Source organism: Choloepus didactylus, chromosome 5, assembly GCF_015220235.1.
Source record: "Choloepus didactylus isolate mChoDid1 chromosome 5, mChoDid1.pri, whole genome shotgun sequence".
Classification (NCBI taxonomy): domain Eukaryota; kingdom Metazoa; phylum Chordata; class Mammalia; order Pilosa; family Megalonychidae; genus Choloepus; species Choloepus didactylus.
The window spans coordinates 123,311,204-123,337,419 of NC_051311.1; the positions used below are offsets into that span (position 1 = coordinate 123,311,204).

General features: G+C 33.8%; 1 protein-coding gene across 8 annotated transcripts in view; it reads right to left on the minus strand.

The window, feature by feature from the left end:
- The window catches only part of DGKB (diacylglycerol kinase beta), a 748,227-nt gene that overhangs the window by 191,364 nt on the left and 530,647 nt on the right, over positions 1 to 26,216 (minus strand). For all 8 annotated transcript variants that reach the window (XM_037836813.1, XM_037836819.1, XM_037836816.1 and 5 more), the window contains one exon: positions 7,014 to 7,104. In XM_037836813.1, coding sequence (XP_037692741.1) covers positions 7,014 to 7,104 — 91 coding nt within the window. The remainder of the gene's footprint in view (positions 1 to 7,013; positions 7,105 to 26,216) is intronic.

Consider the following 26,216-nt stretch of genomic DNA (forward strand, 5'->3'; position numbering starts at 1 on the left):
GTGTCATAAAGAGATTGATTCTGGGAAGTTTGGTCAATTTACAGGCAGAAATTTTAATACTCGTCTCCTGTTTATATAGCACACAGCTAGGCACTATAAGGAGAAAATGAGAAACAGGATTCACAATTCATGGTCTCAGTTTTGGGGCAGAGAAAGAAATGCATTAAGAGACTTTAGAAAAAAATAAAAAAGATAAAGTACAAAATATAGATTCAAAGAGATCTGAATAACATTGGAGAAACCACAGGTAGTTGTTTGGACTGGATGAAGTTCTAAGCTGGGTGTCACAGGCAGTGACAGGCATAGAAGGCAGGGCAGGCTGGGTGAGGGAAATAACAAAAGTAGCAGCAAATTAAATCTCCTCCCGTTATTACTTTATAGGTGCTGTAAAATAGGTTCAAAAATAAAAACAATTATCCATATTTGTTTTTGTTTTCCCTAGCGACAAAACATTTTTTTGATAATAAAAATAATGGAACTCACTAACAGGCAATGCTTTGTTATATTCAGAGTGGTAACGTTTTTATGTTTTGAATTTCTCGTCATTTCCACTGATGAGACATTTGGAGAGTGGCAAGACTATTTTATATTTTTGGAATTATTAATTATTCATTTGTTTTGAGTTTCCTAAAATGGTACTTATTTAAAATATATCCCCCAAATTATTCTCCTATTTTCAATGATAAGTAAGTATGATAAGAGATTTAAACATACAATGCATTATTTTACAAAGAATTTTGTTAGGGATATGCATTTCATTAATTGAAGAATATCGACAGTGAGATTGTTTCATTTTCCACATCTTATTACAATGAAATTCTTGATACCCAATTCATTATTTTTTTTTCCAGGGCAAACATGAGTTTTGAACCTAGAATAGTTAATACTCCACTAAAATGATGAAAAACTCTCTTTTCCCACATTTTCCTCACCACCCTGAATCTAATATTGCATTTTGTTCAAAAAAAATAAAAACTGTGAACAAAAGCAACACATCTTGAACCTACTTGTCAGTGATAGAAACAAATTCAAGAGAAAGTGCCAAGTTTTCATTCAATTTGTTTCAACGAGGGTGAAACCAAGGTCTTGATGATGTCTTTTTGTTTTTTTTTCCCAGAGGCAAGTCATTTTCCCTTCTTTTTATGTATTAAATTAAGATGATTTCTTTTTACTAAAGAATTCTGCTCATGTGTATACTCACTTACCACTATACATTCTAGATAAACAGATATTAATTTCATAATTAAAAGTAATCTTGTGTAAATACCCTGCAGGCCTCAATGAATCAAACACATACTGTGTGTCAGGCCTCCCACTGGCTTCAAGTGGAATGTACTGGCTGGATAATTAGATAGTACACATTTTTTAACCTTATTTGCATGCATATTATATCTTTTGCACACTGACAAGCAGCAGTAACAACAAAAGTCAGATTACCACAGGGAATTCCCACAAAGAAGTCTTCATTCCTTATAATTTGCAGCCTAAATTAAAATAATTTGATCTTTGACAAGGATGAAATGTCAAGCAGAAGGGGGTCCTCTACAAGCCATGGCCTGTGGCTTCTGAAATCTGCCTAATTTATGTCAGTCACTTCTTAATACATATTTAAGTATTACACGAAAAAGATGATAAATATGCAATCTGACACCTTTGGTATTTCCCTGCTGTTAATTTATAAAGGTCTGGCTTCCCCCAAACTGACTAAAATCATTTAAATAACAGAAGAATTGTGAAATAAGCTGGAGCCAGGGCCTGGCTTCCATTTTCACTCAATATTGAACACAGCAGGTAGTACACTAAGACAATTATTTGACTAGGCCCTAGAACCCCACTGTGACAAGTTACTTTCAGAATTAGTGAAGGAGTGTTCCTTTGTTCATCTGTAGAAACAGAGGGTATGTTGCAAACAGGCTTATAAAAAAAATTATTATTGAGCAAGCAGAGTTACATGTGACAATTGAAAAACATCAGTGTATACTATTATTCATGTTCTCACTCTTCAGAGCCTTGTCATGTGTGGTTTTAAAGAAACAGGATAAGTAGTTCTCTGAGAAGTGAAAAAAAAAATCCTCAAGGAGTCACAAAGAAAAAGGACTGATGAACACTGCAATTCCTGTAAGAGCAGGACAATGTACTTGAATAAACTGCTATTTATTAATGATTTGTTTCCACTAGTTCTTGACCTCAGGCTACCTTCCTCTGTTTGCTTTAACATTATGTTCATTAGTCTGGAAAATTTCACTGCTAATTCTGATGGAGACCAGAAGTTGTAGCACACCAGTTGAGCGCATGGAAATAAAAGCTGAGGTGAAGGCTATGAAATATAAACAAGTTATAATACTGTGTCAGATAATATTTTCATCCGCTTTGAAGATTTATGATTTTTAAAAAGGTAGCTACAGAGGAAAAGCATATAAAGCTTAAAAGCTAACAGCCTCAGTTAGTCAATAAATCCTGAATATTTTTATTACATAGAAAAAAATGGTCGTTAACATCTAGTACTACAGGAGCTATTTATAGAATGTAATGTTGTGATGCCATTGTGCCCACTTTTGACTTTTAAAACAGAATACCAGAAACAACTTTACCAAAAAGAAAAGATGGTTTAATTTTTCCACGAAATGTATTTTCATACTATTTTGCACTTGTGCTTTGGGTCATAATATACAGAGATGTTAAAGGCAAGCTTTTATATGTGAATTTGATGGGAAAATTCAAAACTTGTATAGACTGTTGGAGAGAGATAATCGTGGATAACAAATTTGATGAGATACAACTAATGATAAACCATAAATATTTTTCACATTGCATTTGATCCTATGCCATGATCAAATAAAAACACAGCATTGTTTTGTTCATTGTATAAAACTGTATGGTGGAAAATGCATATCTAAACACGCTTTTTTAAAAGTTTCTGCAAAAGTATATGTAATTCATAAGAAGTGTATGTAATTGGTAGGAATTAAAATTCATAATTTAATTGCTGTTGATGTTTTTGCCAAAAATTACAGCAGCAATTAAAATAGACACATATAGTAAAGGGCTTAAAAAAATCTCTTCTGAGATTTGAGGCTGTGCTGTTCCATATTTTTTGAAATGCGTTTTTAGATTTTTTCTACAACATACAATGTGATATAGGGGATCAAACATGACTTATAGGTAATTTTAATATTGCTGGCAATCTAATAATAGTGAAGACAATGCTGAGTGTAGATAATTGCAAAATACCCTTCAGAATAGAACGGGGACATGGCAGGTAAGCAAGAGGGAGACCGAGGCAAACCAGACAAACAGGAAAACTTGAGACAGTTTCCATGTAGAACATGCACATACAAAGAGTTGCTGAATATGTTGGCAGTAGTAATGAAAATATTACTGGCTCAAGGTATCAAGCATCAGTTGTGAGTACTAGCAAGAAACCAGTATAGTTTTATGCAATGACTTCCTTTTTAAGTAGATTCTATGAAAGCTAGAAATTATTGCTAGAGTATTAGGAATCCTTACCAAAAGTTACCTTATTAAAAATAACTTTTGGTAAGCACAGAAGAGAATTTTCACCTTTTGTTTGTTAACTACCCATTTCCCCTGTCTCATTTCTCCTACTCTCCTCACAAAAAAAAATTATGTATTTATCTTAATGAAGTGCCAACATTATGTCCCGTGCCTACCATTTTTCCTATTCATTTCTGGAATAAGACATTGTTCTTCATTGCTGACTTCATGAGTCCAATTTTTGTGCCCTTTCACCCACTTTGGCGAAGTCCACACTTGTACCTGTCTTCCTTCATCAAATTGCTTCTTGAATTTTATTGCATATAAAAATCACCTGGTAAGCTTTTTAATAATAAATGTTTAATTCCCTCATCCCAAGATTCCATTTGGGTAGGGCTAGGACTAGGCTAAGGCCCTCCAAATGCATGTTGAATGAGCATCCACGGTGATTTTGATCTAGATGGGACACACAGAACAATGAGTATCCTTGCCTTACTACCTTTGAAAACTCAATGCTTTCCATATTCTGAACAATAAGAGTCTTGTCTTCCAAATCTTGCAAATTTATTTTGTGCTCTTGGTGCTCCCCTTTTATGTTATGCTGTATTATGTTGTGTTATGTTAATTCATGAAAGAATTTAGGCTTAATTAAAACAGATCTCAGTATTTGGGGATAGACATTCTTGGTTTTAAAATTCGTCATAGTTCTCATTCTCACTGATATCCCAAAGCCTGAAATACCTGGGGAATGGGCTTTCTTATTCTCTCATTAACTTTGCCTGGTGCATGGAGCAAAATAAATTAAGGATCTTTATACCTTCAATTGCCGATCCTGACCTGAGGCTCTTAGGCACATACCCACCCCCAAATACTTTAATGCTAACTTTGTGGATTTTTTTATTTAAACATTTCATTTCATTTTAATTTATTTGTTTTTTATAATAAAGTAAGAAGATAGCTGAAAAATTTACGATAAAAATTTCTACCTTATGGATTTCTTTCTCTGTGTCTCTGCATGTAAATTTCTATTTAAATTTCCAATTAATATTTTTCTTAGATTTAAACATTTAGCAGCAACACAATTCTTGTGTCTCTTAAGTTATTAAAGAAAATACTCAATTCTGCAATGGAATTACAATAATATTGCTCTAGTTCATGGATTTTTATGAAGAATAAGTCAGATAATATATATACATAATGCTTAGCAGGAAGCATGAAGCATGGTCAGTAATAGATAAATCTTAGCTATTATTATCAGTTATTATCTCATAATAGTCATATTATTCCAAATATTCCCACTTTTTTTGGTGTGGGCTCCCTGTATAAAAGAAGAATGTAATTGGTTTTTGAAGAAGCTGTTCATAAAACATACATCCATTACTTGAGTTTTTCTTGTTACTGAAATGGTTTATTCTCTGATATGTGTTTTTCAAACCCTCATTAGCAGAGTTTAGGCCTCATTGGAAGCAATAGCAAATTCCCAAAATGCTGTTTTTGTTATATTTAATTATGAAGTAACTTTGAGGGTAGAAAGACATATCCTACTAATATGATAGACTGGATTCATTAAAAAGTGAGCATAGAGGCAGATTTTGCAGTACTGTCCACACACACACACATATACACACACACACACCAAATATCAGGATTGAGGGAAATACATAAAATTATAACAGTATATACTGATATGCACCGGTAGAATGGGGAACACACAGTCATGGCACTGATTTGTAAATACTAGGGCAGTGATCCCCAGAATCAGCCAGTAAATAAAGAGATGGCTTAGAAGCCATATAGAAATACAAATGTAAGAAAAATAACTTAGTTCTAGTTCTCCAGATTCTAGGGGAGCATTCTAAATAGTTCTACTGTAAGATGTAAAACCTCTGTGGGGAAAAAACACTCAAATTTATATCATTTATAACTTGAAGAATCAATATTTTCAACATTTATTTTTATATAAATGTATTGCTATATAAAAACATTTTTCTTGAACATTTGCTATTTTGTAACATATATTTGTCCATAGATCAATGGTTTTTCAATCTGTGCTTAAGGGTACGATAAGGTAAAGAGAGGTAAAATCTAGTGCAGGAGGCATCAAAGTCTCCACGTTAAATTCAACCAGAAACCAAAGCTTTTCATTTTTTTTCACTTTTGGCTTCTGCTAAAGATTTTCTATGAGCATAGGTTTCTGGGGATAACAACATTCGAAATCCACTAAATAAAGCAACTTCAAAAAATAATGATTTTTGAAGGTAAAAAAGGACTGTAGATGTTTTATATAAAAGATTTTATGTATAATACTCATCACATAAATATATTATACTTTATATGTAAACATACATCACATAAATATATATATGCTTATCAATGTAGAGGCAGACATTTGCATATATACACATCAAGCAAAGTGATCACAGAATACAAAAGTCCTTGCTGAGCCCAAATTCTTCACCTCTGTGACCATTATCTTTTTCAAGTTGATGATCTGACCCAGTTGTGACCATCAACTCTGCTTCCAGTACTAGAACTTGATGGAGAAAAATGCTACATGTAAAGTACCACTACCTTTGATACTATTATCAGTAAGAGGATATTAGAAAAGTAGGATAACCAAAACCTAACGAGGCCATCATGATCTTATGTGGTCCCTGACTACATCTGTTCACCAAATCTATTCTCTGAACCTGTGCCACCAACACCATCAATACATTTACTTTTAAAAGGAAAATATCAGCCATCATCAAGTGTTCGTTTTGCTGCCTAGTTCTGTTCCTTTAGTTTTGTCTTTACCACCTATCAAAATACAACTTTTCCTTTTCCTTTAATGCTTAAAATCTTTCAATATGACTAAGTCATTTTATTCTATAATCTGTCTCCAAAACTGACTTCTTTGATGCTTATTTTTGTTGCTGTTGTTGTTAGGCAGACCTATTTGCTCCAAGTCTTTTTAAAGTGTGTCTTTTCTTGCTATCTTTGCTCTCTTTATTGGACTTTCCACTTCCTAAAAATGTAATGGAGAAATAACAAACTTGGGAACTGAGTAAACCTCACTGATGAATAGGAATGAAATGAAAAAGTATGTATTTTTTAACTTTAATCATAACAGTAAGTACAATTTTAGTGAACCATGTTTTCAAGTTTATAAAATATTGAGCCCTGAAAACAGGTTTAAGTATCTCACAATATTTTTCTTTCTTTTCAACTACTTTCTTTTATCTTACATTCTTCTATCTACACTATGCTCGGTAAATTTTTCTTTGATTTCCAAAGTTGTATTCCACTTCTCATTCTTTTACACTGTATTAAAACGATACATTACCCAAGTTTAACTTCATGCTAGGATTTTAAATAGTGCTAGGTTTCCCACTGAGAGACAGAAATGACATTTAGAATCTTGGGTAAAGCTGTGTGAATTGCTTATAGAATAATTCATTCCAGGGCTACACTGCAAACATTAGCAACCTAATTTGAGCCATTTCATAATATTGTAAAAGATGATTAATTTTTCTTACTTCGATTTCTACAGATTCATGTAGCTTCTTGCAGGTGGCTGAAAAAGTCTCAGATGTACCGAATTCAAAATACCAAAATTTGTTCTTCATTCTGAAAAAAAGAAAGGAAGAAGCAGATTAGACAATTATCAATAACAGAAGGGATTTTTTTAAAAATGGGCTAACCTTATCTTGTATTATAAGTAACTGGAAAGGCTTGAGAACATGCAACATACAAAATGTAATAGATGATCACATAATTTCCAAAGCTTAAATGTTGGTGTCAAATTGTAATGATACCCCCTGAGGGGATTACAGAAATGTGTTGATCTGACACTCAAATTATCTTCGACTTTTCTATCTAATGAATGATCAGATTTTAAAAAATGGTTTAACTGCTTATTATTCTTAGCTTGTTCTTAGACAACTTGATTTTAGAACCAGCCACTCTGTAACCATAAAGAAAAAAATCTTGGCTTTTCATGAGGGGAAATAGAAGATAAAACTCATATATGCTAAATGTTTCTAAATGGATATGCATTCCTTAGAAATTGGCATGACTGGGTAGTATATCAAAAAGAAAAGAATACAGATAAGATATAAAGTTAAAACTTCAGTAACTTTGGGATGGTCATTTATTATTTTTTAAGACATTGTCTTCTCTCATATGAGCAAAACTAGGAAATTACAATAAATATTGAAAAAAATAAGGAAGGAATAAGAATATGATATTTATAATGCCATTGCAAGGAAATATGTTCTAAAAGATTTTAGTATTTAATCTCTAAATAAGATGTTTGAAATTTTTTTCTCCAATGACCCAATAACCATATCCTTGACCCCTGTATCAGGTAATTAAATTTATGATCATTAAATGTAATTTCATGGAGGTTGACCAAATTTCTGTATTATCTAGTATTGGATTAAAAATTCAATGATACATAATTCTAATAAAGTACCATGCCCTCAATTAGAAGAAAATACAGGTAAAATATATACATATTTTCACACATAACCAAAAAACAGAAATAAACTTTTGATTTGGTTTTCAAATAAATCTCTCAGAACAAATTATTTTTTCTGACTTGTAAATATGAGCACCTTCTTTTTACATTAGAAAATAATAAAATTTCAACAATTAAAAGTACATTTGGCAAGGACCTTACCGAATTCAACCCTATTATTAGTTATAAAATATGGCAAGGAAATTAATACTCTGCTTATTAGTATGCTGTGCCAAATAGAGCTATCAGATATGAAATTGCAAAATGTAAAAGTAATCTTATATTATCTATGTAGACATGTTCAGTAATATTTAGGCTCACATAAGATTTTACTTGCCACAAAGTTTCACTAAGCCTTGTTACATTGGCATATTCAGTAATCTTAAGTAATCTTAAGACCAATATAGGGTTTTAGGATTCTAGTGCCCTGAATCCTTATTCTCTTCTAAGCCTGAGAATATTTATGCTATGGCCTGATTTCATATATGTGAGTATAGATAGACAATAGCTAGTTAGATAAATAGAGCAGATGTAAATATATAACACAGACACCTGCAGGTCTGTACCTATTTACAAGCCCATGTTAAATTAATACAAATATCTCCTTTATAGAATATATGTGTTCTGCAAATTTACATCTGGCTGAAGTTATGTAAAACTAAAAATATTTTTCTATTGCTTCTCCTTGGAAAAATGGAAGTACATTCTGATGGAATATATGTCACTCAGTAGATTGAGAGAGAAATGTTGGTCTGTATTCAGTAGCCTGAAGACATCCTTAAAAGAATAATTAGTGGATATTTTATGACACTGGGAATTGTTTTTCAGCACTCAATCGGTTTGCTGCTGGTTTTTTTTGTTTGTTTGTTTGTTTGTTTGTTTGTTTTTAATGCTGGCTTTTTCTCCAGACCTTTCAGAATTCATTCATTCATTTATTCATTATTTCAACAAATATCTAGTGAGAACATTCTTTTCCATATGCTACAGTGTACTGTATTAAATTCTAAAGATACAAACATAAATGTAATTATCTTTGTCCCCAAGGGATTCAGAACATTGCAAGATTATTGGCATAAAAAAAAACAGAAAAGTTCATTTTCTAAATGAAATATGAACAAGGTATTGTGGGAACACACTTCAATGAACCAAGTCCAGAAAGTTTTTATATGAGAAGGTGGCATTTTAATGGATAAAAGTAGAAGCAAGCAGAAAAGGAAGAAGAGACAAGTTCTGAGTATTTTAGGAGTGTAGCATGATGTAAGGGGAGGCTGAGTGTCATAGGATATGTTTTGGAAAATATATGATAAGTTAGTTTGTCTGGACTTGAATTTATAGATTAATAGAAAGTTGGTAGAAGTTTATTAGCAGTGGAGTGATATGGTCAGTTTTACTTAATGGAGAAATAAGTCTAACAGAAATAACAAAAAGAAAAAAAAAGTGGACCAGAATATGGAAATGTTGGTGTTGTAGACAGAAATGTAGCTATCAAAATTGTGCAAATGACATATAATTGAAGGTTTAAAGTGACAAGGGAAATGGAAAAGAGGATAGAAGCAGGAGACAGAACTGAGGTAGAATCAATAGAAAGGGCGATATCTGATTATACCAATTTCTGCCATAAACTGGCTATCTCTGAATGCATACATGGGAGAAGCAGCATGCTACTCAAAGCAGAAGTGCTGTGGGTTTGTATTTTGACAGGTGCTATTATCTAACACATTTTATTTCAGTTTGAACATTATATAAATACTGGAAATTTATCAAATTTCTAGGTGAAAATTGGATAAATGTATTAGAAATAAGATTAAGATTTATTAAATATATATATTAAACAAATATAAAAAGCATATACCCCCTATTTTTCCACTCTGTCTGTTAAGGGTCTTCATACCTTAATTAGAATGATGTGGCATTTATACAAGTTAACTAAGACATACTTACCTAAGCAAACACATCACAAAACCCAGAAATTCTGAGAATTTATAGTCAGCTTTTATTCACCATATTTTTTAGCATTACTGCTCATGTGCAAAAACTACTTTAAATTCTCCATTATTACAACCATTTTATGTTTCACTTAGATAAATATATGGAGGCAATAAAAGGCACACAGAATCAGATTCCACATGACAAATTAAAGGCTGTTAAATTTTATTTTTTAAACCAAGCTGGTCTTAAGTTTGCAGGAATGAAAAAAAGCACATTTAAACATGTATGCTGTTTATTTTTATGGCTCACATTAGAAAATGATCCAAATAATTCAAACTCAAAAATTTGTCAGAAAAAAATACATATAACTTTGGCCTCTAAAAATAAGGTACCTGAGAATTTAACCCACTAAGAAATGTCCATGACAAAGTCAGATTTATTACATTCTTGGACAGGTTTTATGATTCTAGGTTTGATGATGAATGTCCAACAAATGCCACAAAATTTCTTCATACAATTATAACTGTAAGTCATTATTATATTAAATGTGTTTTCAATGAATTTAATTATAAAATACATGTTTCAGCTTAATAGTCAATGTGCTTGGCTACCAGATGTTCAGGTACATATGAAGACTTGCTCCCATTCACCAGGCAGTTTTTTCCTAATGGTAATTTTACTTCTTTTACATATTCTCAGAGAAATGTAAATTATCAGAGATTTGTTCAAGCAAAATTCATACTTGTAATTATGAAATTTAATTAATATCTAGTTCCTAAAGTTCATAATTTTCAAAAAGGTAATTCCTAGCAATATATTTTTCTTGGTATATTTCTTTCTGGCTTATCTGTTTTTTCATTTTGTTTTGTGTTGTTTTGGCTTTTGTCTGCTAAGTAAAATTAAGGCAGCAAATATAAAACAAAACAATCAAACAAAAAATGAAGTGGCTGTGTATTTCTTAAAAGAATACAAAAGAACCTAATTAGATATGAAGTTCATTTCTAACAAAGATACAGCATAAAGGGCGGGGGGGGATGATACTGGCTAATTTTTCATACAATAGTACACTCAAAAGTCACAAACACATAGAAAAGTTGTTTTCAGTGAAATTACTCTTAATGTAAAGGCCAACTTTTTCTCTCAAAGGTGCATTTCTTTTATTATTTGTGTGTATTTAATGTGAATTAGGAGATACAGGAAGATCATTTAATACATATAAAACTGAAAAGACCTGTATTAAACACTTGAATCCCTTTCCAAGTATCCTTAAGCAAGTGAGTTTCTGTTGCATGGGTAATGTACTCATAAATCCCTTGTGATATTTGCTTTTCAAATGAAAACAAAATTTTAATGTCCTAGGTAGCTTACTTAAAATGGAATTAAAATCAATGCATTTTTAAAACTTATTAATGATGCTTCAAAAATCTTATCTTTTGTCATTAGTTTTTGTATACTTGTGCCCTGTCCTGACTGTATTTCAACAGTCATTTCAAATCTGTTTTTTTTCTTTCCATGCTTTTTAGGCAAATTCATTGAGATATACGCACATACCATACAATCATACAAAGTGTACAATTGATTGTTGACAATATCATCATATAGTTGTGCATTCGCCACCACAATCAATTTTGAACATTTCCATTACTCCCCCCAAAAAATAAAAAGAAAAAAGAACACACCAAACATCCCATCACCCCCATCCCTCCCTATTATTCATTTACTTTTGTCCCCATTTTTCTACTCATGTGTCCATACACTGAATAAAGGAGGGTAACCCAGAAGGTTTTCATAATCACATTGTCACACTGTGTAAGCTACATAGTTCTACAACTGTCTTCAAGAATCAATTCTATTAGGTTGCAATTCAACAGCTTCAGGTATTTCCTTCTAGCTATTCCAATACACTAAAAACTAAAAAGGGGTATCTATATAACATATAAGAATAACCTCCAGAATGACCTCTCAATTCTATCTGAAATCTCTCAGCCACTGAAAACTACTTTGTTTCATTTCTCTTCCCCTTTTGGTCAAGAAGGGTTTCTCAATCCCAAGATGCCAGGGCCAAGCTCATCCCCAGGACAAACCTGGTTTTAAAATAATTTTATCATGGAGTTTAAAGTTTCTAATAATTTAATATCTTCATTTTATTAATAAAACTCTATCTTACAATTAGGTGACATACCCTGAATATATATTAGGATTTTGGAGTTGGTTGATAATGTTGGTGACAGGTGAAGTGGCACTGTTGATTTTATTAATGGGACTAGTATACGTAGTTAAAGGGTGCATTTATGTCATACAGTCAGCTCAGCTTTAGGAACTAGTCATTGATAGTAAGAGTTACACTAAACATTGGTTACAGGGTTTACTCATCTTGTCCTAAACATAGTGAGGTACTACTTTTAAAGAAACATCACAAGCCAAATGGAAGGGCCCAGTGGCACTTGATTTCACCATTGAGTGAGCAGTGTGGAAAGTAGCAGCTCGAGGAAGGAAAAGCATTCATGGAGTAGCTGCAACAGCGGAATACAGGCAGGATAGTGGGCCTTGACAGGGAAACAACCATAGGGTAGAAGAGGGGGAGCAGTGAGGTATAGTTGTAGCTCATGTTTTATCACCTCAACATCTCCTTTGAATCAAATGCCATCTGTTTGAAATACAGTAATATGCATATGCTGAGAACTGAGTCCTGACTCAACTCAAATGAAATCAGCCATCTATTTATTTTTTCTTTTGATGGCAACTACAAATTCACCATTAAATGGTTATGAAAATAGTTGCTCAAAGTATTAAAGAATGGAATGAATGGGAATTTTTATGCCAGTTTATAAAAATTACATAGCAAACATTTAAGTATACAAAATGTTATATATTTGCTTGTAGAAACTTGAAATTACAATGTTATGGTAATTAGTATTCATATGAACATACCATTAGTGAAAATGTTCAGATATTCTATATCATTATATGTTATTAAAAAAAACTATTTTTAATTTAGAGCCTCAAACCAATGCTGGGTTTTCTTCATAGCAATTTATGCTTCTCTCATAGTAAGAGAATAATGTTGATAATATTATTTCACAAGGAAGAAATTGCTACAATGACTACAGCGGGGACATTTTATATACACTCCAAAGAGACCAAACATTTCTCATGTTTCTAAAGAATAGAGAGAGAGATAATTTTTTAAAATGACATATAAAAATGCTTTGTATCTAATGCTCACTCATAAGATGTGCTTGTTGAATCCCAGGGAGATGATGAAATAAGCTATAGAAACTTCAGACAGAATCATATAATACTCCATCTTAGTTTCTAAAACAAAAAAGATGGATATTCTAAAAATAACAATTTTTAATCTGAATTGCTTTTGGAAGAGGAAAGAAGGTTTCTCATATTTAAATATATGAAAATTATGCATCAAAAAGATGAAATATTCTAGTACAGTTTTTCAATTATTTCAACAGTTCTCTTCCAAAAAGAAAAAAAAATACGTGGGTGAGTAAATTTGTTTGGGTGGATCATAATACTTTCTATCATAATAGTAATTGATTATTTCTTTCCAGAATGTTCTGTTTTTCTCTATACTATATTGCATATTAGAAGTAAGTATTATGAGAGTTAAAAAGGCAAAGCATAATATCACCTTATCAAGTCCATACCAAAGAGGGGTGTGTGTGTGTGTGTGTGTGTGTGTGTGTGTATAGTAAGCTCTCAAAGAACAGTGATTCTATCTGAATATGAATTTTTCATTGGCAATGAGTAAAATGACAGGTACATTTGGATATAGAATAAACGTTACTTCATGAAAAATTTTGGATTCTTTTTGCTATGATGTAGATAAGTTAATAATTACATGAAACATAAATTAAATCTATAAAATGTTTAAACAATAACCAGTGTGTATAGAACAGAATACCTTTCAATACCAATTAGATATTTACTATTAAAATAAGTATTTCATAAAAATAAAAATGTCTTCCTAATAAAAATGTTAGGAAGTTTAAGATTTATTTCAGCAGTAATTACTTTTGTTATTAAGCATGGCATTGACACAGGAGAGCCCACTGAATATTAGAAGTGACTCTCCTAACATCTTACGGGAAGTAGTAAAATCTAACTCGAGAAATCTTAACTTTGTTTTTTCCCATAAGGTCCCTAATTAAGTGCAATCATGCATGTATAATCACCTCACAATTTTTTTTTTCTAAACCATAAGAAAAATATCTATAGGTCAGATGGGTTATCATCATTATTATTATTTTTTATTTTAAAAGTTCTTTTATTCCTCTCTCCTGAAATACGCAACTTAAGTTGACAGGCCAAGGAGATCTCAGGGGCTTCTAGGAAAGATTTTCCTCCTTGCAAAAGAGACATGCACAAGGTGAAAGCTCTGCCTCTCTTTTCCTATTTTTTGCACATTGTCAAGGGTGTTAGTTTGCTGGGGCTGCTATAACAAAATACCCCAAACTGATGGCTTAAACAAGAATTAATTGGCTCACAGTTTGGAGGCTAGAAGCCCAAAATCAAGGCAGAGCAGGCCATGCCTTCTCCAAAATCTGTAGCGGGCTGATGGTTCCTTGCTAGCAACCAACCTTTCCCTCCATCACATGGCGATCTGTCTCTTTCAGTCTCCTCCTCTACTTGTACTTCTGTGTCCGAATTTTCTTTGTTTGTAAGGACTCCAGTTGTACCAGATTAAGGCCCAACCTGTTTCAGTTTATCCTTTTCTTCATAGGACCTTTGAAGATCCCATTTACAAATAAGTTCACACACACAGGACCAGGGATTAGGACTTGAACATATCTTTGTGGGGTACATGATTCAATCTGACACATAAAGGAAGAACATTGTAATTGGAGATGGAGCAGCCATCTTGTTAGCAAGGGAAACACACAGATGCTGACCCAGATGCCTGTTAAAGTTAAATTGCCGAATTAGTCAACCCTGAAACAATCTGTCTGTGGATTTCTACTTACATGAGATTTAAAAATAAACTTGCAGTTTGGTTTGTGTATTTTGCTTCTTGCAGCCAAATGCATACTGACAACACAGCCCATCATAATTTATGGGAACTTTTTCACTTATATTACTATCAATGAGATATTTTGAAAATTCAAATGAGGTCATACAACATTATTTTTCTATATGTAAACTTGCATAAAAGAGTTAAGGTGGAGAATTTCTGTTCAGCATAATTACTTGTGCTTGTCTTGAGACTAGATGTGCAAATACCACTAAATACACTTTTTTCTTCTGACTTGCATTCCCTTGAATTTGGTAGAATTAGTTGGATAATCTTGAATAGAAACCCATAAAACACCCCCTTTTGAAGTGTCTCCAATTTGCATCTGATCCTGTTCTCAGTGCCAAAGTGGTCTATACAGACTAATAAGCAACTGGTAAATTCATCTTTCCTACCTTCCTCCATCTCATATTAAAAAACTTAGAAATAAAATCATCTTGTGCTATTTGTGTGAGTAAAACATAACATGACGTGTGAGATTATCTGTAGAAATCATTAAGGTATAGTCTGTTTCACTAATAAAAATAGGAATATGTTGAGCCTAGCCAAAATTGACAGTGAAAATGTAATTAGAGTAGGTATGACTCAAAATATAAGAAAGTTGTAGATTATTGAAATGTATTATCATATTCATAAATACAATGTGTTCAACTCCACATAAATAGTCTTTAATACATTTAAAATCAAGAAGGGGAAGGCACTACACTGCAGGAGGGAGCTTGTCTCCAGGCCTGACTCTGGATACCACGGGAAGCTAGTATCCTCCCCTCTCTGGTGCGATAGGAATTCATTTATTCAACATACTGAGCATCTATTCTAGGCAGGGAACTGTGATAGGCACCGTGATTACGTTTATACACAGAACAGAAGCAGTCCCTGCTTTCATGAAACTTTCTAGGCAGGTAAAAATATTTCAAATTATTAAATACCAATTGTTATAAGTGCTAGAAAGGTGTACAGGATGGTGAAGGAAGGAAATTAGTCAGGCTTTCCAAAGACCCTGTGTGATGGAATTCCTTACCTCATCCCCTTTCTTCTGCTCTAATTCCATAGTTACCAAGCAATCTGGGAGTTAATTTGACTTTCCATGGACTTTGATACCAAAAATGTGATATCATGGATTGTGACACTGTACATTCTAATCCTTAGACAGGAATTACTACACCCCCCTTCTATTTTAATTTGTGTATGAATTTTATACATTGTAAACTTGAGCAGTTCATTAAGAACTTCTGGATGCCTTGGTGCAGTTATGTTTCTGCACTTACCCAGATGAGGATGAGACCCTCAATCACATTCACATAAACAAGAGATTGTCCACACCCTGTGGGAAAGCCCAGCCAGCCTTCCTAGGCAGCAGAAACCCGCAGCAAGATAATACTAATTGAACACGTTGAGCTAGATAGTGAAAGAATTGCTTGCAACATTCTCTTTCTTTCTACCATTCACCAACTGGCTTCCTCCCATTTATTTGCTTTTACTGAATCTACTAAGCTGATCAGTTATTTAAGTCCAGGTATAAGAATATAGAGGTTCTTTAGCTTTGATACGGTTTACAAGATATTTAAGGAGCACCTAACTTTATACATCTAGCAAATATTATATGAGGTCCACATTATTAAACCAAATAACCCTGTTTAACAGCATTTGCTTTGTATGTTGAAATATGAATGGTACCTGAAATCACTAGACAAAGCAGTTTCAAAATGCAACATCAGGAGAACAACATGTGAAAAAAGAGATTTTACATATATTTTTGAAAAACACATTTACATCATCACTGAAAGGTCAATTAATTTCTATTAATACTTTCAGTGTCATAGAATAACTGTTTAAATCAATAATTACATATCATAAGAACACATTCTACCATGATATATATATATATATTTTTTTTTTCATGTGAAACATTCCGTTTTCTTCAGGTGTATTTATTCTCTTTCCCGTGAATATACATCAATTATTTCCTTCACCTGTATAAATTAGAAAACTGCTGAACCATCTTTAAAAACTATTCCCCAAATTCTACCATGATATATTTTAATCTGCTTTCCACAACCAGTTTTTAGATAACATATTTTGTAAAACTAGCAAAAAAAATTACACGTCTCTCGCTCCTTCACACTTTATTTCCCTTACCTATAGTCTGTGAAGACTACCACAGTTTCACGAATTAAAAAATACGTCTAATAAAACTTGTTTCTATTCTCTGAAAATTAGTTGTGTTTTACCTTTTGTTTTTCTTCACACATCAGCAGTCCTTTTCCAATTCTGTAACAAGAAGTACAACCTTGCATTTTGAAAATTTTGTTCACCTTAAAACTTCTCTCACACTAAAGCTAAAAAAAGAGCAATTCTCTTTTTTCCAAGGCTATAAGAGTGGTTTTACAAATGCATTAACTATCTTGCACAAAAATGATAGGTGATAGGAATTGGACTACTTGAATTATATTGCAAAATATTGATATTTTTTATCAAAATGAAGAATTGTATAGTCTAACACAGGAATCAGTGAATCCATTATTATTTGGATTGCATTTTTTGTCACTGATTAATATATTAAGGGACTTGGATAACTCCCTGAAATATCATGATCTGTTTTTGTTTCCAGTCAAGATGCTATAATTTATAAAAAGTATCCAGGCAGACTTATACATAAACTAATTGACAGATGTAGGCATTATCATTTGGGAATTAATCATTGTGCAGATACATTCAAGTGCATGTTGGGTAATTCTATGATGGATGTGAAGGAAACATTTCATCTCTTTCCCTCCTCAATATTGTCTACTGCTTTATTTTTAAAATATGCCTATCCCATATACTATTTTCTCCTTTCACAAGTGTGTCCAAAAAAAACAAATAATAAATAGAGATGAATTCTATTTGGAAATAGTTTTCTAAGATAAAACTATTTTCAATTTGTATTACCTTCCACAAATCAGCAAACCATGACTTTTTTTTCCCCCAATATTAAAATACTAGCTGCATGTTACATTGATTTCCAGGATTTAAATAAACAGTCATCATATTTTTAAACTGAAGCAGTGAACAAAGTGAGATCCATTTCTACAACAGTTGTACTGCAGTCTGGACCTAGATACAGGATTGGAAATCATCACCTTCTGAATATTAATGGATATTTATGGTCACTCATTTAGGTTAATGCTTCATTTAGTGGTGCATCCTATTCCAAACATATGCCAGTGTATATTGACAGATTTTAGAGATTGAAGAAAATATCACCTTGTCTTTAACTTTTTAGTGGGTGGTCAAATATTAATGAAATAAATCTTAACTATTATTCTTACTTATACAACATGTCTTAGTGTCACTAAATCTTGCCACAGCTCATTATTATGGGTATATGGAACAAAATATGTGAGTGGGGCCTCTATTGCTCATTCAGCTATTTCTAGAAATAATTGGGACCTGATCCTTTTAGACAGATCTCATCAGGGTAACATGAAAAAAAAAAGACCAAAGAAAAGATGTCTGTTATTTTTTCTCATTCATTCATTCAACAAATAATTATTGAGCACCTATTGAATTGGGCACTGTTATTATTGCAGGAAATTCATGAGTGATTAAAATATATAAAGTCACTGCTGTAATATTGTCCACAGCCATTATTTGTTTCAATGTGAGATTAGATTGCCTATTATCACTTAGGGTTAAATAAACTCTCTCCATCCCTCCTGCTCTGTACTGCAGAGTAGATATAAAATAAAAATCCCAAACAAAACAGAACAATACATAAAACAGTTAATTCAATCAGTTCTTGAACAGTTCACTTAAATTAAATCACAATTACATTCATAATTTATTAATTAATTAAAATACTATTGAACATGATGGTAGATTGATAATGGAAACAAACTCTTCCTTTATCAGTATCCATGCCCTTGTGCCACTTCTTCTTTCCAGAGGTTAAATCTTTTCCCCTACTGTCTTGTATCTGGGCTAACCTTGTGACTTGCTTTGACTGACAGAATGTAGCAGCAGTGATGTTGGGCAAGTTCTGGAGCCTAGGCATCAATGGGGCTTTTAATGGGCACTTTTTCCCCTTTGGAACAGTGTCCTGAGCCCTCCATGCTGTGGAGAAGCCCAGGATGGAAACCCATGTGGAGAGGGAGACCTAGTGTCCTGGTTGAGTCTAGTCCCCAGCTCAACTGCAGCTTACTGCAGCTGCGGGAGAGACCAGCAGAAAAAACTACCCAGCCAACACAGAAATACGAGAAATAATAAATTGCTGTTCCTTTAAGTCACCAAGTTATATATAGTGTGGTGAGATAGGTAGAAATAGATAACTGATACGAAATCTTATTATATACCAGAGACTGTGCTAAGCATAACATAAACAAAAGTCAGCGAAAGCTTCCATAGCTCTGCCTCCAGTCTCTGCCTTACAGTGTTAAGGGGAAAATAGTAATTCCTCAAATACAATAATTTTGTGAAATTGCTATAGTAATACACAAAAGAAGAAAAAGTAAAAAGATTTCATGAGAAGTTATAAATACAGGGAGGGAAAAACTTCTGGCACAGGTGATTTTAAGAACAAAGGCTCTGTGGTAGAAAGGAACAGATACCCAAAACCAACTGAAGAGAGACCAAAGAACCTGGAAAAGAGAAAGATAGCATTAGCTTACTGTGAGAGAAGATTGTGCTGTAGGTTTTGGCCAGACATTTAGCTATATTTGTGTTATGGCGGATACTGATAGTACCAGTGCTTATATAAAAAATAAACATAAAATGTGTGTTTCCTTGTGTACATACACTTTATCTTTTTGATACAGTTATTTGCTGCATGAGCATTCAGAGAATGCAGCAAAACACATTCCTAAAAAATCAGTTGAATGTTCTTAAAATATCAGTGTTCAGCTGTAAGAAGTAATGAAATCCTGATGCATATGACAACATGGGCGAACCTTGAGGACACTATGTTGAGTGAAATAAGCCAGACACAAAAGGGCATATATTGTATGGCCTGACTAATATGAACAAATTATAATAAGCAAACTCATGGAGTTAAAATCTAGAGTATAGGTTACCAGGAGATAGACTGAGGGTACAGAATGGGGAGCTGATGCTTAATTTGTGCAGAACTTTTAATAAGGTTGATTGTAAATATTTGGAAATGGATAGAGGTGATGGTAGCACATTATTGTGAGTGTAATTAACAGAGCTGAATTATGGGTGTGATTGCGGTTGAAAGGGAAAGTTTAAGGTCGTGTATGTCTCTAGAAGGAAAGCTAGAGGATGAAACATGGAACTGTTAACAAAGTCAACCCTGTTGTGGATGACAACTGTGGTTAATAGTACAAATACAAGAATGTTCTTCCATGAACTAGAATAAATGTACGTCACTATTACAAGGTGTTAATAATAGGGTAGTACACGGGAAAAAAATAGAACTAATGCAAACTATGGACTATATGTAACAGTAATATTGTAATGTTCTTTAATCAGTTGTAACAAAGGTACCACACCAATGCTAAGGGTCAGTAATAGTGGGGTAGAGGGGGTATGGGAGTTGTCATTTTGAAGCAATGAAAATGTTCTCAAATTGATTGTGGTGATGAATGTACAACTCTGTGATTATAGTGAGAGCCACTGAATAAACACTTTGGATGGACTGTATGGTGTGTGAATAAAAATGTTGTTAAAAAAAATCAGTTGATGCAGTGCTTGAATTTCCTTGTTAAAAACTCATGCATCTTGAAACTCTCAGAGTTGAAACTAAATAACCTAAATAAATTTAATGATGAGGATGAATTAAAGAGAAATGAGCTTTGGCAATTGTGGTTGTTTTTGTCTTCCAATTGAATAAGTAGACTTTTACATAAAAGAAAAAGAAAATGTTAGGGTGGTTAAATACAGTAGTATAACCAGACAAATAAACAAGTTTCCATTGTATGGTTAACTCTGTACTATGTGGTCATCAACTTTATTAATTCAGTGTACTACAAAGAGGTTTGCAACATAGTGAAAGAGTAATGAAATTTCTCAAACTCATTTATTGTTCACATAAATTAAAGTATTAAGTGAGAAAGTAACAGTCACCTATTTCCAATTAGATAAAAGTAGTAAAATCCTTCTGTTGGGAACAAAGTCTTGCTTTCTTCCAAGCTCAAAAAATACAGTCTATAGACAAAACAATTAATAATCCAGGGAGTTCCACTCCTTTGCCTACTAGAGGCATAATAAAATTATTGCCCAGAGTACTGGCAGTTGATCAGAATGAGGAGGCATTTAGGGGGATGATGGGTTTAAGCAACAACTCCTAAAGCAAGGCAAGCAAAAAAAAAAAAAAAAAAAAAAAAAAAAAAAAAAAATCCTTAATTCTTTTTGTTACAGTCAGTCATCACAATAGAGTAATTTTCACTCATCATCCATAAATCTATCTTCTTGCTAATACTTAGGTAAAATCATTTTCATTGTAGCACATAATATATATTAATAAGCTACTAGACTTTTTCTATTATTCTACTTTCCTTTCCACTTTAGATTTAACAATCATAGAATAATCACTGTTCTGCCTGCGAATGAATCATATGCAATAGTAAGGAAATAGCTAAGAAGGAGATGCTGCCCATGAGAGATTTAATCATAGGAAATGGCTGACTTTTTATTTCCAATAACCATCTGCACTCATGGTAAATCAAGTGCTAATGAAGCTCAGACCCAGACTGTACAGGAGCATAAATCTCAGGAACCAAAAGTCGTGGAGCACCAGACCTCAGAAAACAGAATTTTCTAAGGAAAAGCACCAAGATTATCATATAGAAGGTCACCATCTGCAAATGTGTCACATAAATGAATATATTCGGTAGTCCTAATACCACTTTATGACACTGGCTGTAAACATGAAATCTGTGCCTTTCTTTTGAGACTTAGCACTTTCAAATATAATGAACAACTTACGTGGCTTTATACCTTTTCTCAGACGGTCAACATCTTGAGGGTAGGGGCTGTCCATGCTGGTCTCACTTTTGTGAACTCCAAGTACTTTGTCCTTATAAGTACTCAAAATTTGGAGAATTATGGGAATAAAATTATTGATCGTGGTATCATGTTTTCAGAGCAGAAATGTACTGCAGAGTGGTTTTTTTTTTTTTTTTTTTTTTACCTTCAGAGAATGAGGAAGCTAGGTCTAAATTGGATAGAATTAGTGCCAGACATGGGATTAGACCCAAGTCTTCTGATGTCCAATCTGCATGACTGGCTTCTAAACGTTTTTGTTTCTCAGTCATCATACTCTCGATTTCACAGCTTGTTCAATCATTGTTGGGTGATATGAGCAATGAGAAGCGGGACAGAGGTAGAAGGAGAAGGGACAGACCAGTACCTACAGTATAAAGGACAAATTCTGTGTTACAAAACAGACTTGAGTCTGAGGACCTGACAAAATATTGACTTTTTCTGTATGTTAGTGTAAAAGATGGAACCTTTCTATTTCCATGATTATTAATGGTTATCTTCGTAACCATTCGTAAACAATACAAAAGCAAGGTGTTACAATCACAAGTAAAAGGTGGGGTGTGGGAACTCGATTAATACTGGAGCCTACCTAAATTCCCCAGTATTCCCAGCTTAATTCGGCCTTATCATTCCCCACTTGTTACCATTGATGCAGAAATCTCAGTGAAGTGCTAAAAAGTCTTTACCCTCACTTTTGTAAAAATAAAACTAAAAAGAACTAAAAAAGAAATTTAGTTGCTATAGCCAATTTTAGTGAAAAGAACACTACAATTATGCTTCTCAGCCTGTAAAAATTTTACAAATTACATGAAGTGGATACTAAGTGCAGTGGTTCTTAAATCTCTGTGGCTATGGATATTTTGAAAATTTGATGACAGTCATGAACCTTTTTCCCTGAAATATACACATAACATTTATGCACTGGATTATGCCTAAAATTTCAAGGATTTTACAGTTTTCTTGAGCCTATTTATAGTCAGGGCTATGTAAATCCAGGTTAAAAGTCCTGGCTACAGTGGTATTTGCAAATCTGGTGACTAACAAATATCTTAGGTGGTATGCATATTAAATGATAGACCTTGAACATAAGTTATTTTTTCATTTTTCATTTGAAGTTATTTGATACAAACATTTATTGTTTAAGGTAAAAAATATAATTTTCTGTGTTCATAAATCTACATCAAATTTACATGAAACCAAATGATGTTTTAATATTTCTTTCTGTTTGAAAGAGGTAAATTTTGTCATTTAATAGATATTTGAGGACAGGGTCTATATGTATATGTAGTTTATATAGGTAGTTATAGTTATAGTCTCATACTGCTATGTTATGTTAATAATAATTGACAAAGTTTGAGCTGCTTACATTTGATGAGTAAGTATTAGTCCATACTTCTGCCTCTGGCAAATTTTCCTTGTTCAATGCCAGATAAATTCGCATCTGAGTTCTCGGAACCTAACTTGTTAGGTAGAGGAGTATATGTATCCTACATCTTACTATTTTCACGTTTACTGCTTCTTTCATGTATCTCAACTCATGGCAAAGAATTGACCGATCTTTGTTTCATAATACAAATGATCATACTTGAAGCCAAACCCTAGTCTATTCTCAATTCAACAAATATTTTCAAATGAGGGGATTACATGGCATCTAGCATTATAATTAGGCATATTTTAAAAATCATTCTTAAGATTGATGTTAGCAAAATCTAAATGTTAGATTTGAACTTCAAATTTTCTTCAAAGATTTCCTCTAGAAAGAAACATAACTTCATAATTACGTACATTATTGTGTTGAAGGTACTAGAACATTCACATTTCAGGGACTCAGATACTTTCCTAGATAGTACTTATAAATTGAATAAATAGCAAGTTTGCTCTGAAAATCATGGCACTAGAGGGATTTATTCAATTATAGCCTTTGAATCTGCCCATTTACTTTTATCCATACCTACTTCTACTACTTTAATCCAAGTGGTTACCATTGCTTGCCTTGATTATTTCATCAGTGCAGTTTGAAAAATATATCCACTTTACCCCTCCTGGGAATATGGTGGGATTATACCTCCTGTCACACTGAGGGTGGGATGGAGTCATATGGCTAGTTCTGACCAATTAGAGGTAAGTGAACATGACGTGCTTCATTTTAGGACTGGAACATTCTATTGTCAAAGTGCAATCCTCCAACACACTGAACGACAAGGTTCAAGTTATTGGTTGCACTGCTACCTTGGATTCCTGACTGAATATACTAAACGAAGCTCCCCTGACACAGCAGAGGACTTGGAACATCGTGGAGCATAATCTTTTGTGATTTTTAAGTCACTGTTATTTTGGGTTGCTTATTACCCTGGTGTAACCCTTCCTATCATGTTAACAACATGCTCTAACGTGTCTTCCCAAACACTGTTGCCCCATTCCCAAACCATTCTCCAAAGGGAACCATGTTTTTGTTTCCTTGTTTCTTTCAATTTGTGAATCAGTACCTGAAGCATTGAAGAAAGATGACTGAAGTGATGTTATGATAAAGTAAATGCTTTTTTAAAATTTTATTTCTGTTTTAAAGTTTATTCTGTAGAGTGAGCCAGTTCTTTGCCCAACATAGAGTATCAGTTCATTAATTAAAATGTTAGTTTCATCAAAACTCCAAATCTGATTTAAGGTCAGGGCTTCTTCCCTGCCCTAGCCCAGGGCTGCTGCGTGAAGAAAGCCTGCAACAGGGGAAAGGGCACACATGCTTGCTTCTTCTCTCATTTCTCACCTACCACTTCTCCCTCTCCTTCCTCATCCTGCTACCCATGTTCTTTGACTCTTCTAGAATGGAACAAAGGGGAGGGAGAAGAGGTAAGGAGAGTAGGATGGTACTTACTCAATTTGTACCACGGTGGAGAACTTCCATTCTACTTTCCAGATTTGCCACATTTAAAAAATGTCGTCATTCTTCAGAGAGTTCTCCCTACACTGCCCCGTAGCCCTCACTCCCAGCACTGGGAGTGTTGCTACTTCAGCTGCTCCGTTGTGACCTCCCTCCACATCTGCCAGTCTAACTGCCGTTTCCTTCTGCTGAGGTCTCTTTGCCCTTCCTGAAGGTTCTAAGGCAGTACCAAATCAGCTACCTTATCCTCCACTTTCGGCCTCTTTTTTGCAGAGCTCACACATCTAGCCCACATGATGCATGCTTTGCCCTTGCACACTGAGAGAACAATTCTTCCCTTCTCTGCTGTCAGTAGACGCTTGTCAGCTTCTTGTCCTTTACAGCTCTCGGGTGTGACATATATATGGTGTCCCACCTACAAATGCAGTGGACACATTAAAATCTCTAAATGAGTTCTTTAAACCTCCTCTTTTGACTTTGGGTTAGGAGGAATTAGCAGGGAGGCATAAAGTGAACCTGGCAGCCTGTCTCCCTCTGGCGACATCCACTTCAAAAAACCTTCCTTGGGTTCTTTTAAACCTTTGGTGAAGTAAAATGCTTTAACAGTCCTCCAATTGGTTCTGCTTTAGCACCTCTCTTTGAAGTGTGCCTCAGTTGAAACTTCCATTATAACAATCTGTTTCAAATGTGAAACCAGGTCTTGTCAACCTTACCTGCCTCTCTCCCCTACCTCAATCCCTACATTCTGCTTCAGATCCTTCAGTGAGTTTTGAATTTAGTTTACAGTCTAATTAAACTATTAAGTCCTACAAGATCTAGATCCTGTCTGTCTTAATAAACCCCATGATATCCCCATGGACCTTCTTTTATTTTTCTTATATGAATGCTCTTTCTTGCCTTAGGGCAGAGTTTTTCAATCTCAGCATTATTAACATTTAGGGCCCAATGATTTTTTGTTGTGGGGGCTGATCTGTGCATTGTAGGATGTTTAGCAACATCGCCAGCCTCTCCCATTAGATGATAGTACCAACACCCACCCCCCCCCCCACCACCAGTGGTTACAATCAAAAACGTCTCTAGAGTTTTCCAAATGTCCCCGGTTAGGGATGGTGGTGGGGGTGGGGTACTCATCCTTAATTAGGAACTACTTCCTGAGAAAAGACACTCTCTCTAACTAGAAGTCTCTCTGTAGAAAATTCCTACTCATCTTTACTTCTGAATGACTCTACAAAACTAAATTGGCTTTTCTTGTTGTAAAGCATCACATCCTTCACTTTCCCTTTGTGACTAGATGGGTGTTTTGCAATCCTCTCTGTATTTCCTCCCATCCTCCACCCCACCCATACCCCTGGCAAAATGAAACTTTCTAAGTCTTCCTACGTGGTACTTATCATACCCAGGTCAGCTGA